This window comes from Drosophila gunungcola, unplaced genomic scaffold (genome assembly GCF_025200985.1).
Source record: "Drosophila gunungcola strain Sukarami unplaced genomic scaffold, Dgunungcola_SK_2 000205F, whole genome shotgun sequence".
NCBI lineage: Eukaryota > Metazoa > Arthropoda > Insecta > Diptera > Drosophilidae > Drosophila > Drosophila gunungcola.
Genome location: NW_026453366.1, coordinates 22,687 through 40,082, shown reverse-complemented (window position 1 = coordinate 40,082; position 17,396 = coordinate 22,687). Strand labels below are relative to the sequence as shown.

The 17,396-nt window shown below is 38.0% G+C and overlaps 1 protein-coding gene across 11 annotated transcripts in view; it reads right to left on the bottom strand.

The window, feature by feature from the left end:
- LOC128265985 (potassium voltage-gated channel protein Shaker) overlaps positions 1-17,396 on the bottom strand; it is a 75,163-nt gene that overhangs the window by 43,000 nt on the left and 14,767 nt on the right. For 9 of the 11 annotated variants that reach the window (XM_053002241.1, XM_053002240.1, XM_053002242.1 and 6 more), the window contains one exon: positions 11,976-12,365. The exons of the other annotated variants lie outside the window; for them this stretch is intronic. In XM_053002241.1, coding sequence (XP_052858201.1) covers positions 11,976-12,157 — 182 coding nt within the window. In that variant the 5' untranslated portion in view covers positions 12,158-12,365. Of the gene's footprint in view, positions 1-11,975; positions 12,366-17,396 lie in introns of those variants that run through there. 11 annotated transcript variants of the gene reach the window in all.

Sequence of the window (17,396 nt, the reverse complement as noted above, 5' to 3'; positions counted from 1 at the left end):
TTCTTTGGTTTTATTTTGGTTTTATTTTGAGTTTTTTTTTCCTATTTAATTTGTTGGTTATTTTGCTATCTAAACTTTTGCCTTGCGCTTGTTCGATTTATTGTTGAAATGCCTGGCATGTCAGCGGAATTTCGGCGATGCCAAAATCGCAGAATCTGCACTGCAGACACAATATCATTGCTTTTTACACACAGGTCTAATTTTGTTGTTTTGTTTGATGTTTGATATGTCAAGGTTAAGCACACGAACGCAATCCCATGGATTTATGTATCTTTATCGCTCGGTTTTAATCTCTCCATTTGCCGCACTTTTTTCTTTTCTTTTCAATGGTTTTTTTTTTTTGGCATTTACACATACACACACAGTAAAAAAAGTGTATTTTCTTTAAAAAAATGTGTAAAAAAATGCGTTTTTATTTTAGTAGGTTTAAGCACGTTTTCTTTTTTTTTTGTATTTTTGTTGCCCGCGGCCGTTTCTTGTTCGTCTTTGGTCTTGTGTCCTGCCCCGCCCCCTTCGCGGCGACCGCCCCCTTGTTGATGCACCGCCACTGGAACGCCACGAATCGGCAATGGAACACAGCAGCGCACTTTCCCAGTTTCAGTTTCAGTTTCGATTTCGGTTCGGCATTCGGTTCTGGTACGAGTTCTGGTTTCGATTTCGGTTTCGGTTTGGATTTCGGTATTCGGCTTGTTTGGGTCGGCTGCTCTGCATCCTCGTCGGCATCTGCTGTCGGCTGCTGGCTGCCAAAGACTGACTCTCGTCGGAATATACTGGGCCATCCGCTCGGCGTTCTGCGTTCGTCGTTCCCCCTGGTCGTTCCCTTTCCGCCGTTTCTCCGTTTCGCTGCCAGCGTTCCCCTGACTGTCGCCTACCCCCCACCCCCATCACCTTCTCCTTCTGCTGCTCCTCCTGGAGAGACAGCTGCTCCGCCACTGGAAGCTGGAAGCTGTCAGCTGGCCTTCCAGCAGAACCCGCCACGGAGCTTGAGCTTCGCTTCGCCAGATTCCTCAATGAATAAAGCTCGCGGCGGCATAGCTGCTGACAGCTGTCAAAATCACCAAGCGGCTACTGCGCCACCAAAACATTCATTAAGGCAAGCCCTCACAAGCTGCTTTTAAATTTAAAGTTCATTTAGTAACAAATAACTTTTTACTAAATCTCGAGTTAATTTTGTTCATATTTTAAACTCCGATTTTTGTAAACGTTTTTTGTCTTTTGAATAGTTTTGTTTGTTTTTTAAATAGTTTTTTTAAATTTGCTTAGGATGGCAGTTTTTTTTTAGATATTATTACTCATTCTTTTTTTTGTATATGCAAACAAAGTAAGGTCTATGGCATTCAAAATATCGTTTAAAGGTATATTAATTACAAAACAAAACATTCTGGGAACAGAAAGATTGTTATATAAACAACCTCTATTTTGATATCATCTAATTTTTGTAAAATATATTAACGAAGCTTCTTTATTTTTTTAAAGGTTCGTGTAGATCTTTATGTGAGGAATATAGTATAGCCGTGTAAATAAATATAGACCATCAGTTGATTGCGGTTTTGTTTTTTTACAAAGACTTGTTGAGTCAACTCACAATATCGCAACGTTTAGTAAAATGCGCAACATGTGCAGAAATGCACTTTTATTTTAAGAATAAAGGTGTATCAATAAGCCGTCTAAATGAATGAATGAAAGGCCATCAGAAACGGTAAAGTATACTAAAGATTAAAAGTCAAAGAACGTAACACCGCAGAAGTCATCAAACCGCAATCAAAACGAAAATGGGCATATGAATCCAATTAGTGTAAAATATTTATGCTTGTAAAATGTTCTTTTGATTTATCCCAATTAAAGGCTGACGGAATGCAGCGGAAACGGAACACGGCCAACTGTCAGTTGGTCAGCTGTCAATAGAGCGAGCTTTTCGCCTGGAAGCCGGAAGCTGTGCGGCTGCGGCTTTTCTGCTTTCCAGTCGAAAGCTCGGCGCACAGGGGGCGCCACAGAAAGCTTCGTCCTCCGGATGCTGGGCGCGCACTACAAAACTTGAAAATCTCCAAATCCGCAGGTGAATGAAAGCTAATGGTTTTGATGGGTTAATGGGTCGGTGGGTCAGCCGCATCGATTACCATCGCCGCAGTTCACCGCCCCCGTATGACGTCAGTGGGCGGGCCCTGCCATCCGCGTATCCTTGACAGACTACCAAGGCTGAATATCCACTCCCCTTCCCCCTCCAATTTGCACCCTCAAGGACCACCGACCGGACCACCTAATGCGATTAATCCGGCACATGCGACACGACCCAACCAGCAATGGCAAACAACTCAAATCGAATTCATATTCCGTGTACAAAATCAATTAGTCAGGTCCATTGGCCAATAAGGACTAAAGCTGTATAAGCAAGAAAAAAACTGTAGGCGTAAAAAAAAAACAAGCTCTCTATCGGCGTGACCATTTCTGGCGAAGATAATTCAGTTAATGTTGCATACGAGGGCAGAAAATTCAGAAAAAAAACATGTTAATTACGTTATCTTTAAAGTTTGGTTCAGACAAAATCCACATATTTTTGAGCGATGCAATAAAATTGAGTTTTGCATTTTAAATTGATCATATAGCATCGAAAGCTCTTTATTCATAAATATTGAATTCAGATTAAAAAAACAAAAATACACCAAACATCCCAAAACCACATATAATAGTTCAACTTTACAGGTAATCTTTATACTTTAATCCAAACTTTAATTATAAGTCTACCAGAACATTTAAAAATATAAATGTGAATAAATTACTGCATGCGAAGTACTTTAAAGTTTTCTGCCCATGTACGCATTAATTATTTATTGAAAAACTCGCCACTTTTTCCAAGGAGCAACCAAATAATTGCCGGTTTAAGTGAAGAATAATTGTAGTTGCATGTCGGCGAAAACATATGAGTATTGAATATTTATTACGATGGTTGATGTCTGCTAAAAATATGTAATATTTCAGTTGTGTCTATGAAAAAACTAGTAAAAGTGAATATTGTTGGTGTAGTAGAGCATTTGTTTATTATTATTTCTCTGAAGAACATTTCCTCTGCAACTGTGTTTCAAGAGTTTGTTTCTGTTGAAAAACTGTATCTATTTCGTTCACTATTATGCATGTAAGAGATTTGGGAGTTTTACCACCAGGCAGGACTAACAAACTTTGTTTGCCATTTTTGTGTTACAAAAAGCGCAAAATGCAATAACTATTGACCAACCATATTGCTTTGGCAGTTATGTGTTGCACTCGAGGTTGAATTTTGAAATTGCCATAGCTGGCATTGTTCGACTGGCAATTAATCAAGCTGAAATATTCACTGTGGGCTTGTGCATTTTGTAGCCATCACTCCATCGATTAGGAGTGTGCTGAAAGGCCACAGGATGTACATATGTATGCAGAGTATGTCGAATGGGTATAATAAATCGAACGCTCGAGCTGTGGTTGCGGCAAAACTAGTATTTCATCAATTAGCCGGGCTATGGATATGCTATTTTTGGCAACGATTTTGGCCTACAAACAATAACAAAGGGCCCAAAGTGACGCACACAGAGTTTGCGGATATACAGTCGTGTATTGGCCATACAACAAGGAATTGGCCAGATGAACAAGGATAATGCGGCTAGCCGTGGCTGCACTTAACCAAGTCCAAAACGAAAGCTGAGCCCAAAAGCTGAAGCTTGCAGCCGATGCCTTCGCTGAAGTTAAAGGCTGTGGGAGCCATAAAAATTTTAGTGTCGTGTTATACATTGTTACCCAGCCTGCTGTTCCCCCCCCCACCCCTTTTTTTACCCTTCCCAACTCAATGCTGCATTTTTTTCGCTATTCTTTTCTTTTGCTTTTTTTTTTTTGGCTTTTCTGCTCGCTTGTTAAGCTGCTAGCCAAATTTATGGCCAGCGATTCGCCACAGAGCGCGACGAGGGAAAAATGCGGAAAATGCACATTTTCCGAGGGGCTGGCTGTGGATTGGGTGAGTCTGCTTAACAAGGATGACAATAAAGGTGGGCACCAGGATATATCTGCGGCCACTAGGCCACCAGGAAATTAGTGAAACCAAAAGCTATTTTAGGCTTAATCGGACATAAGTAAAAAAAGTTATTGGCTTGGATATGATAGATTTTGAAAGAAAATATCAAGAAAACTAAGCCGCAAATTCAAAAAATGACAATAAACTACCCCAGAAAACAAACTAAGATTTAAGCACAGATTCTTAAAGAATTTCACAACAGGATTATACTCATTTTTAAATCGGACGAATTTAAGAAAAGTTTTGGTCACTTTTCCGCAAAGTCATTTTTCGCAAATTTAGAAAGGGGTAACATCATTAAAATTACAAAAAATCGACCGAAAATTGCAAACCAAGATTTAAATGCAGATTTTTAGAGGATGGAAACGCAAGTCTTTAAAGACATACCATTTTGAAATCGGATGTCCGCAAGAAAAGTTATGGAGTTAAAAATGCAGCCTTTTGGACACTTTTCCGGTAAGTCATTTTTTGAAAATTTAGAAAGGGGTAACATCATTAAAGTTACAAAAAAATCGACCCAAAATTGCAAACCAAGATTTAAATGCAGATTTTTAGAAGACTGAAACGCAAGTCTTTAAAGACATACCATTTTGAAATCGGATGTCTGTAAGAAAAGTTATGGATTTAAAAGTGCAGCATTTTAAAACTTTTCCGCAAAGCCATTTTTTGGATATTTAAATTTACAAAAAATCGACCCAAAATTGCAAACCAAGATTTAAAAGCAGATTTATAGAGGATGGAAACGCACGTCGTTAAAGACATACCATTTTTAAATCGGAAAGTTATGGATTTAAAAATGCAGCCTTTTTTGACACTTTTCCGCAAAGCCATTTTTTGGATATTTAGAAAGGGGTTACATCATTAAAACTACGAAAAATCGACTCAAAATTATAAACCAATATTTAAATGCATGTTTTCAGAGAATTAAGCCACTTGTCTTAAAAAATATACCGTTTAGAAATCGGATGTCTGTAAGAAAAGTTATGGATTTAAAAGTGCAGCATTTTAGGCACTTTTCCGCAAAGCCATTTTTTGGATATTTATTCATTAAAACTACGAAAAATCGACTCAAAATTATAAACCAATATTTAAATGCATTTTAGACACTTTTCCGCAAAGCCATTTTTTGGATATTTAGAAAGGGGTTACATCATTAAAACTACGAAAAATCGACCCAAAATTGCAAACCAAGATTTAAATGCAGATTTTTAGAGGATGGAAACGCAAGTCTTTAAAGACATACCATTTTGAAATCGGTTGTCTTTAAAAAAAGATGTGGGCTTATAGCTAAAGGTATTTGGTAATTTTTACGCAAGGCCAGTTTTTGTTTATTTACAAAGAGGCTACATTGGTTAAATGTCAAGAAATTAGACCCGAAATAAAAATCCAATTTTGTAATGCAGAATATAAAATATCTACTCAAAATTGATGAGATCCTGATATCAGATTCTGTGACAACTTAAGTAGTGATAATAATTTATGTAACTTTTAAACCCTATTTAATAGTAGCCACTCTAAGCACTATGCTATCGTTTTTTCCACCCGCTTTTTAATAAGATTTATGAGATGTCAAGCAGATATGAAGGGTGGGGAAAAAAAATGTTGAAAATCTATGGATGAAAGGGCAGCAGGAATTTCATATTCCGCCGAGCAGCGATTGCTGCAATTACACTGGCTAGCTGGGCGGAGGCAACTCGACGACAATTCAGTAACAATGCAGCGGCAGCAACCTCAAACGTCAATGGATGCGGAGCGAACGTGGAAAATATGGCCCGCAGCTTTGCCCGACATTCCGTCTGGGGCTCGTGATTTTCGTCCTTTTCGTCCTGTTCGAAAACCAAAGGCGGACGCCTAGCATCTGAGGGCCCAAAGGCAGCTGCATAAAATATGCGACCAAAGGCAGTCGAGAGGGACGAGAAATATACATATTTTTCAGCAAAGAAAGCCGTAGCAAAGAAAAACGAGGCGAAAATGCCGGAGCCATCGATGTGCTGGAAAAAATGCGGGAAAATAGGTTGAAAGTTTAAGGAGGAGGGGGAGCGGCGGAACGACTAGGACCGCCGAAATTTGAGCACCACAGCAAAACAACGTGCAAAATTTATAGCGCATCCTTCGAGCGAGTTGCAAGTTGCAATGGCAGGAAAATTTGTAAAGGGACATGGACGTGGACATGGACGTGGACGTGGACTTTGGAAAAGGGGGGAGTTGGCAGCTTGGCGCCAACACCATCTGTGTATGTGTGTGTGAGGTTGCTGATGAGTTGAGCTCTGCTCTGAGAGAAACTGAAAACAATCTTTACATCTTACATTATCAACTGCGTCTTTACTTTAACATGCCTGTGTATTTTTTTCCATTTAATTTTCAACACATAAAACGTCAATAAACAAATTCTTAATAAAGCAAAAATTAATTCAATTACTATTCCTACAATTATTATATATATTATTCGTGGGCATTTATTAGAAAAGAGATGTACGATTTCGTATGTTAAGAGCAGTAATTGGCAGGGAAAAGATAACTTTAAATATAAACCATTGTGCTGTACTTGGAAAATTTCTATTTTATTAAATTATAATTATTAATTTAGTTAATTAAGTATGTCAATTAGTAAATATAACAAAAATAAAAAATAATAATATAAGTTGAGTTTGAAATATTTAAATTTATCAAGGATACAAGTCGTAACCAACGGTTGTAAAGCCTAATCTCCTACTAATTCGAAGAGTATTTTTTTTTGGTGTGCTGCATCTTTTTGCCACCCAAATTGCTTGTCACTTCCGGCCCGTCTGCTCTTCCTCTCGTTTTTTTCCCGTCTCTCTCTGCCCCTTACACACAGACACTCTTACTGCAAAGAGAGTGTGAAATATGGCTGACACTTGAAAGTTGGCCTTCGATTTTTCATAACAATTGCATATTTATTTGGGCATACGGCACCAAAAAACCCACTTTCCCCATGCTTTCTCCTCTGACTTTTGGCCGATTATGCAAGCGAAGTTTCGCTTCGGGCCAAGTTTTCAAAAATAAGACATAAATAACAAAAAAAAATGGAAAGCGATTTCAGCTGGTTTTATTGATTGTGCATCCATAATTATGTATTGAAAATACATTATGCGAAAATAGTTCAGTTATTAAAATGCGTGTGTAAATACATTGTCATCAAACCGATTAAGCAAATTTTATTTCAATTTGTTTTTTTTTTTTACAGGCAATTAAATTTCAATTTATTGGTAATCGAATTTCATGGGGTGCGTTGGAAATTCTTGGGTAATTAGATGGTTCATAAGGAAATGTGAGTTGCAGCAACATCTGGTGAAAGTAAGGGTGCATTTCTTCTTTGAACTTCAGTCTGCATCTCTGCATGTCCATATATCTCTATGCTCGGATGTGTGTGTCTGTGTGTTTGGCCTCAATATCCCAAGTCCCCGGGTACTAGTACTGCAGAATCTCTCCGCTTTCCACTTGCCTCTCCAATTCTCCCAGTCCCCGCCCTTTCAGCCCCTCCTGTTTGTCTGCATTTAAATGTGTGTCATGATGTTAATTTGCTGCACCGACGGCTACGATTAAGAGGCTGCCAAATCGACTTATACCACTTGCCTTTTATTGAACAGTTGAAAGTCAACAAATCTTCGTTTGTTATGAATTTATATAAGTAATATGTTTTGTGAAAAAATAAACATGTCAATAAGGATGTCAAACAATTATTACTTGTATTACTATAAGTACTTCCGTTTTCAATTTAATTCCGTTTGGAGCATAGCGAATTCTTTTTCCTTAAAGGTTATACTCATTTAAGAATCATGAATCATGAAAGAAAAATCATGATTTTAGCTTAATAAATATTATTTAAATTTTAAAAATTCAATGTCATTTATAAAAAAATAAAAAAAAATGTATTAGACTAAAATTCTTTTGATAAATATTACCAAATAAGGGATTATTTGGGGGCATGAATACTAATCAGGTCATAAGCTATATTTCTGTCTTAGCTAGTTTTGGTAATCTTAAGTTGGCAGCACTGGGCAGCTGCTGGAGGCCTGCTGACTCCGTAAGGGGGATAGAGATGGAAAGGAAAAGCGATGGAAAGGCGGAGAAAAAGCCAGGCAAAGAGGCCTAAAGGGGACGGTGTTGGTGGTCTTTTGATTGCCGAAACTGGCGACGCTTTGCCTGTCGTCTGTTTGTCTGCGGCTCTCCGAAACCGACAGACAGTTGGCAGGCAGTTGGCAACTGCAACTGCAACTGCAACTGAAATTGCAGCTGTATCCGTATCCGTATCCGTATCAGCAACTACAACTGCAACTGTGCCCCAACTTGACTCCGATTTTGGCCAGAATGAGCGACACTTGCACACAGCATTTGTCAACGTCATTAGTGGCACACTGCAAAACAAAACACTGAGGGGACCAACTTTTTCGCCAGCCAAACTTTCAATGCTAAATAGAATTTAAGTTTTAATTGGTTATGCTTTGGAAGTTAATGCTCGATGGTATGCTGTGGAAAATTCGAAAACATTTAACTAATTGACAACTCTAATTGAGAAGTTAAATTGTTAATATTTAAAGGGGTTATTTAAAAAAAAAACATCTTTGAGTAATTTTAAAGTCAGCACTTACTTTATAAAAAAGGTATCAATTTAACACTAGATTCAACATATAATAATTGTTACTTGAATTAAAAAAATTTTTTTTTTAAAACCTCCTTAAAACCTTTTTCTACAATAAAGGAAGCAATAAAGCCTTCAATATGCAAACATTTAATGATTGAGAAATATTAATTTTAATTGCTATAAACTTTAAATGTTTTAAGACTTAATAGCTTAGATGGTTATTAGAGGTAGTAGGAATTAGAGAGGGTAATAAATTGCCCTAGTTACCACTTCGTTTGCCAGCGATCTTGTAAGTACAAAACTGACAATTATGTGAACTTCAAGGCGGGGTAAATGAATTTAATTTCATTTTTGCTCGTTTGACGCGACATTGTGTCTGGGCAGCACTGCCACGCCCCCCAGACCATGTCCTCAGCACCGCCCCCAACGGCCTGACAACTTTGCCGGAATAAACAAAAAGTCAAAGGAGAAAAGGAGAAAAGAACGAAAAGAGAGTGTTGGAAAGAGAGCGAGCGAGATACTCTGACACTAATGCAACAAAATTGAAGCAGATGCAAGTGGAAATGTCCTTGAGGCACATACACACACAGATATATCTAGTTGTATATATATGTATATATCTGTGTATATATATATGTGCTTAACCAAAAGGCATCAGCCACATTGTACCCCGTGTTTCGCTTTTATCCTTTTTTATGGCCGCCAGAGTTTTCAGTTGCAATTTTTGGCAACTGCTGCAGCGTGTGACGTCACACACTCACACAGTGGAGAAAAATGGAGTTGGATTCGTTCAAAAGGGGGTGGCCAAGAGGGGTATAGGCGTCACAGGGGGCGTGGCTGGCCGAGGGAAATGTGTAAAATGCTGCTGCATTTTGGGCATGTTTAATGTAATTACCAAAAGGCTTTCAGTGTACAAATACACACACAAGTCACAGTCACACATACACAATAACATGTGTGTGCAGGATATTCCCCCCCCCCATTTCGCTGCCCCCTCCCTTCAGCTGGTAACTGCCTTTTGGCATTCAGCCAAAAATATCATTCTATAAAATACGAGTTTAAGCGCCAGCACACAAAAGTCCAATAAGAAACTTCTCCGAAAAAAAGGGGAAACAAAAAGAAATGCGCACTGAAAAATCAGCAAGAGAGTTTATCCCCACCCTCACACAGGTTTCAACCCAAACATACATGGCTAAGGATGGGGTTTTTTCCCAGCTTGACAGGCTGCCTGCCTGGCGCCTTGCAACTTGAACAAAATAACATTTTTGCTTTCACTTTTTGTTGTTGTTTTTTTTCCTAGTCTTATTTTTCTATTTCCCAGCCAGGCTGTTTTTCCCCCATTATTTTTTGGCCATTTTCCATTGCTTACTGTTCAATGGTTTTTGTTGTCTTCAACTGCACAGATGCAAAGATACAAAGAAAAGCCACTTAAATAACGCTTCACAATCTGTAACGAGAATCCACCCCGACTTGTAAATTGCAATTGTAATATCGAAAAACTGCAAATATAAATAATGCATGCAGTATGCAATTTAAATTTAAAATTATATATATAAGCCAATTCCAACTTTGACTTCCCGAATATTTGTTTAACCGAGAAACATTGGCATTGCCGAATACCATTTGAGTACTTTGCTGGCAAGTATTACTTATTTACAGCTGAAGTTTTTGTTTTTAAATTTGCAATGGGTCGCTTGTTTTCTCGTTCCTTTTAAACACAACTTATTAGACAGTTTTATTTATATTTGTATTCTTGAATACACGAAACAGAAAAATAAGTAAGATGTGATTGCTTTTTTTTATAACAAAGGTTATTAAATAATCAGAGTACAAACATAATTGAACAATATAAATAAAATGTTATTTGGAATTCTTAAGAGATTTCAAATATGCAAATAATATGTTGAAAAAAATGATGTAAACAATTGTACTTCCACTTTCACGAAATTAAATATGTATATGATTTCTTTTAGACAGCTTTTCTACGCGGAAGCAAATTAATATGTTACTGTTCTACTATAGTTGCGAACTAGATGCAATTGTAAAATTTAATTTGATTGAGTGGAGAATTTTCTCGCAAAATTCAAATAATTTAGATAGTGTTCGCTTATTAAAAAGCTAAGAAACATGTTAATATTGAGCAATTAACCCAGAGGAAAATCATTATAAATCCATATATTTGCACTTTAAAATAAATACCGATTGGTGTTTTGCTTATATCAAAGTGTGTTTTCATTTTCATTTTTAAATACGGAAAAATTTAGATTTAAAATATAAAAAAAATTCAAATCAATTACTTTCCCTGTTATGATTTTATGATTTAAAGTAAGTTTAATCATGTTAATGTTTAATTTTACTCTGCCGTTTCTTTCACTTTTAATGTTAATTGTTTTAATGTTTTTCTTCTCCTTTCTCGCTGTCAAGTGCAACACGAATTGCTCAGCTCAAAGTTCTCCGTGTGCTTCGTTCTTGATTTAGTTTACTTTAGTCACGTTTATTGCGCTTTTAGGACAGATATCTTCACTACCGGGCCCTCTTTTTTTTGGCCCCCAAATGCGAACTGGGCGAACTGGGTAAACAATTCGAGTGGCGGAGTTTGGGGGCGTTCCTCGAGTGGTGCAGGTGGTGCACCCAAGTGCCCCGAGATCTGTGCCAGCTGTGGGTCGCAGATAAACGAGTCCTTTAGGCTACATTCGTGGCATACAGCTTCCGCCGCTCCTTATTTATTTATTTTGCATTTGGATATCCGCACGGAAGGAGGTTCGGCTCTGATGAAGCCATCAGCAATGCCGCAGTCTAAGCGTTTTGCACCTTTTCCCAGGGCGGATTAAAGGGGGATTTTCATAAAATGCTAATTTTTATGCAGCTTTGCCTGCCAAGCTCTGAAAACTATTTAAAATGTTTGGAAACTTTATTCTTCAGAGTTTTTATATGGAAAAAGTCCCTTGTCAATAAATGTCCATGTAAAATCGCTTCTAAGATGTTTTATTTCTCAGACAGAAAACTTAGTTTTTATTGTATACCTTTTTTTATAGGAATTTTTCTGGCTTGCAAAATTGTAACTGGAAACACTTTAATTAAACAGTTTAAAATTAATAATTTTTTAAAATTAAAGTTTATCACTCTTTATCTAATCTTTAATTGTATATTTTAAAGAGAAGGGAATATTGTCTGCAGGTTTTTTAAAAAGGGAAATCTGGTCAGCGTTTAATGATTAGAAGTGGAAGCATTTGTTACTTCCGAGCACAGTTTATGAATTGTAAAATTATAAAATGTGTAGTAATTTTGTGGTTAGGTGATTGAGCTTCAAAATTAATGGAAAATTTGTGAGCATACCCGTAGCCGTCGAGGGAGTTGCGCTGGAGCTGCTGCTCGCGCAGCTGGAGCTTCCGCTCGGCGATCTTCTTCTGCTCCTCCTTCTGCTCGAGCTGCTCCTTTTGGTGTTGCTGCTGCTGCTGCTGCTTCTTGCGGTGCTGCCGATCCTCACCAAGGCCGTAGAGGCCGGCGACGGCGGCCATGCCACCAGGTGGTCAGTCCCGACCCCGATCCCGAACCCAATCCCAAACTCACTTGGGGTCGCACACTCACTCGGATTCACTTGGGGACGACTGCTTGTCACTAGATCGATTGTCATGGATCGATTGCTGTGGCCGCGGATTGTGCCATTCGCTCATTTTCACTTTCGTTTTCATTTTAATTATCGCGGCATTTCACTTAAATACATGGCTAATAGAGGTGGCAAAAACAATAGAATTGGTTATCGATTATTTCGATTGTTTTGGCCCTCTTTCGAAAGTTCCAACAAATTGTAGTCCAATCTTATTCAATCCGTTGCTTAAAAAAATTGTAGGCGCCTTTGCACTTAAAAAATTCCTATCGGAAAAGTAATAGAGGTGGCAAAAACAATGGAACTGGTTATCGATTATTTCGATTGTTTTGGGCTACTTTCCAGTTCATTATAATTTCCTGTTGCCTGCAAAAATGTTAGGCACCTTTTAATTTAAAAGAAATATCTATCGGACATGGAGCTTTACTAAGCTGCTCTCAGCCATAAGCCATAATCAAACTATTGATAATAACCTACTGCAATTGATAGCTTGTCATCTTTAGTAGCCAATATAACTGGTAATCTCGGGCTAAAATAAAGACCCTTGAAAGGTGCAATTAAACCTATATATATATACATAGTATATATATTATTAGCTGCTTTTCGCTCGCCCCCCGCAACACTCTTTCGATTTCCAACTTCCGCTTTTCCGGCTCACTTCGATTGCCTTCTTTTTTCCCTTCTTTTCTCCTTGTTTTTCCCTTCATCCCCCATTCTTTTTTCCCTTACCTCCAGCTCGCTTGGCAAATCAATTAGCGTGCCCTGAGCCCTGAGACTTATGTAAGTATTGCGTAATGCCAGCCATAATTGCATCGCTGTTGGTTCTACTACTTTGTTGTTTGGCTTGAAGCACATTGCTGGGAAAGCAAACAAAAAACGCACAGGAGAGTGAATCACATCACATCAATTCGAATCGAATCATATCGAATCGTACCGAAAGCAACTCGCAGAGGCAAACAAAGCTGGCATTTGCGCCGCATGGGGTATTCGGCATGTTCAATCTAATATCAAATGGAATTCGGTTGCCTCATGTCTGCCTTAATAAATTAACTTAGATTTGGAAAGGATGTAGGAGATTCTATCTCAGCCATTTAATGAGATTAAGGATATCGATTTAATATTATTTATATTCCTAATAATTCAAAATGTTTATGAAATCCAAACCCAATTTAACTTCATCTTCAATCGTTACTAAGCATTTAGACAGTTAATTGAAATTTATAACATCGTCTTTCTGCGTTATAAAAATAAATAATATCTCATAAATTACTTAAAATAAAAATAGCTCATAAATTACTTGCGCTGAAAATTGATATGACATATAGATTACTTCCAATCAGCTGAAATTGTGCATATGCATGTAAGATAAATGCTTCCTTCATCATTGCTAATTGATATTTGTTTGAATTATTCCCATTATTTTAATGGAGAGCGGTGTATTCATGGGCATGCACATTACACATCCGCACTTCATTTCGAATTACAAATGCAAAAGCATGCCTTGCCAGCTTAAAATTGCAAATTACACAGGAAAGTTTAATAAAGTACTGCAGATTTTAGCGCTGCTCATTCGGCAATCAACAACGAATTGGCTGTCTCATCTCATTGTAAATAGAAGATGCTAAATTGCAAATTGCAAACTGCAGCTTTATGGCCCAAGTGGCAAGGTGGCATTTATTAGGCCAAAAAGGCTTTAAGCCGCATGTGGAACTTGCTTCCGTGTTGAAATTGAGTTAACAATGCTTGGTGCTCAGGTGCCAAAGAGCTCAATGCTGGGTCGGGTTTTATTGATTTATGCGCCCTCGCATCACGTATACGCCTCGTGTTGCTGTTGCTGTTGTCGCTGCTGTTGCTGCTGCTATTGCCCTAATCTTCTTCAGTCGGTGGTTTGGTGGCTCGTCTGTCTGTCTGTCGGTCGGTCGGTCGGTGGTTTGTTTGACGGTGGCCATTAGGTGACAGTTGCCCGGCTGTACAAGCTTAAAATGCAATGCCAAACACTTGCGTTGACGCCGACGTTCATGTAAGCGCATTAACTCATACAGCAAACGGGTAAATCGTCGGCAAAAGGCGAGAGGGGGGGGTGTGAGTGGACAGCATAGGCCTCGCCCAGCCGGCAAGGTCATGGCCAGAGTGTGGGTCGAGGGGGGTGGACCAGTCCATTGGCCATTCAATTACGGCGACAGAAAGGGCATCCGAGGTGTTCGAGGCAAACCATCGCTTCCCTGGGCAATCACCACGTTCACTGGCTTACAAGCATGCTCACATGGGCCAGACTGTAAGGCCGCAGGTTACTTATTTGTGGGACAACATATTTTGGTAAATTTGACTGATTTATCGCATTTTACCCAAGCCCTGGAGTAAACTGCATCTAAATTAGAGTTATTAAAATGCCTTATTCCTATTTAAAAACGTTAATTTTTCCTAAGAATATTTAAACAAATTAGGTAATGTCTTAGTATGTTGTTTTAAATTCGAAGTAACTTAATTCAGTTGAATTTAGTTTCTATGCAAAAATAAGCTGTACAAAATTGATATTCAGATTATTAATAAAACTTCTTAACACTTTTCTGCTGTGCACCTTAAAACGACTTAAAAATCCCTTAAAAATCACTAGAGCTTTCTTTGCTGTGACCATGATCTAAATAGAATAAGCCTCGTTACTGAATTTGAACTTGAATCTGGCAAGTCAGTAAGCTGTGGACTTAAGAAATAGAAGCTTAGTTTATTTATAGGTATTTATAGGTAGTCCTCAACTCATCAACCCACACTCTCTCTTTGCTTTTCGCATTTTGTGGCTGTAATTTCAATGCTCAACAGTATGATCATTAATATGAACATGATGTGGCTGGCCACAATTGATGTGGGCGTGGCTGTTAAGGGGGCTTTGTCTGTACACAAAAACCCATTCAACTCGTTATTAAATTAGAATCAACTAAATTAAATGCGAGAGCTGCATTGAGAGTGGGTGATGGAAATGGGAGTGAGCATAAAATGCGCGTTGGAGCGCATCCACATATAACGCACCACCCAAACACCCAACTGAACCACCCAACTGAACCACCAGTTTCTCCACATCCTTTGCCTTTAATTGAGTTCTCCGCTAATTTGAAAGCTATAAAACAAAGCCTGGAAAATGGGTGGCAAAATGGAGGTGAACTGCTGCCCGCATAATGCGCATTTAATGCACTTCCAGCCTCCTATTTTCTGCGATTTTCGGACAAGAGCCAAGTGTCATGTGAAATTTGCCAAAATTAAATTGGTTTTTGCATTAGCACAAAACGAATGCGAAAGAGTGGAAAATAAGACAGCAGTATAAACTAAATAATGAAAGATACATTTTCCACTGGATTCTTTGCTTTAAACATTATGTAACCTATTATCTGCCTAAATTAACCCATAACTTTATTTTGTTTTCTGAGACTAAAGCTTATGCAGCATATGAATGCAGTCAAATAAATTTGTCTAACTTTAAGCTTTTTCTTTTAAACGAACTTACTGAATTCATCCATTAATAAAATTTATTAATAAGAAGGAGAGTTAATTCATTTCTTTAAAATAAGTTGTAGTACCAACATTCTGGTTGCTTATTTTTTGTAGCTTAAAATTCACTGCAAAATCCCACCTGAGCTTGTACACTCTCACTTATATGCAATACACATACTATACATATTAAGTAATCAGAATACTTGTCTGCCAAGAAATTGGCAAAGTCAAAGGCTGACTATTTGATGGGTTAAGCTGGAAACGGCATTGAAAGGCCATGTGATATAATACTCGCAGCCGAAACTGTGAGCTTAGTTTCAAAATACACATAAATAAATTATTTAAACTAATGACAAGAATCTCTTCGGGCCCGCCCCCAATTGCTGTCCCACTCTCACGGCCTTCCATCTCCATATCTCTATCTCTCTCTCTCTCTCTGGTGCCACATTTATATACATACTGCTGTGCCACAACTACTACATCGAAGTATGACGTAGTTGAGGCTGCAGGAACTGCGCCCCGAGATCCCCGTGGTGCCATAAACATTTCGAAACGTTTCGTTTCGTTTTCGCTTTCGCTTGCTTTATGCAAAAATTATTGTTTTATGCACACAAGAAATCAAAAGGGGTTGGGGTTTTTGGCTGTTTAATCTCCACTTTGGCCAAAACGGGGTGATAATGAAGGCTTTGGCGGTTTTGTTTCATTTCGTTTCAGTTTGCCATCCACTCAGCCAGGCCTTCTGATTGATTGATTGATTTGCCCGGAGATGCAGCCAAGTTGCACGGTGCACAAAAATGTCATCGCTGGTTCTTTGCGACATTTTGATGTTGCGACTTTTTGTTTATCAGAATAATATAGGTGAAATAAAAATGGGTGTCTAAAAGCAAGACAGTGAGTATTTTTATTTAAAATTGTGACACTGTGCATCAAACCGTCAACTTGTTCAAATAGCGCAATCTAAACTATTTTTTAATTAATGCCATAAAGTATTTAATTACCATACTTTAAGGGACATTTTTGCAATTTATGTTTTATAAAATTCGAAGTTATGATAATATTTTGTCAAAAGCTAGAGCTTTTACTAAATTCCTATGAGACTATCAAAAATAAAATTTAATTTATTTATTTTGTTAAGTTTGAGTGGAAGTTTTCCATAATTAAAGTGTTAATGAGAGCAGTTAGTTAGCCTTGTTTAATGTCGAAACACAGAATTTGTCTATATTAAATAGTTTTTGGAACTAGATGTGCTGCTTATAAAATCCTCAAACCTTAAACATCTCAAATTATAATATTAATAATTTGATTTATTTTAAAACTTATTCCTAGCCCAAATAAGTATTGCATTTTGCTTAAATGTATTTTGTATAAATCTAAGAAAGTAATCTTTGGAGGAATAAGCCATATTTCGCTCACTGTTTGCAAATCTTTGCCGGGCCCACATGTGTAAAAAGGTGTGGATGAAAAACGGGCTGGAAAATGTGGGCGAAACAGTTTTGCCAGCGGCCAGCGGCATTGACAAAAGCCAGCTCTAAACGAGAAGCATTTACCGAAGGCAAATACAAAATTTATCGATTACAAAATGACAGCGGAAATGCCAATGCGATGAAGGGTCTGCCTGAGGGGAGGTCAAATGTTGGGGCACGGAGAGCGACAGCGAGAATGAGAGG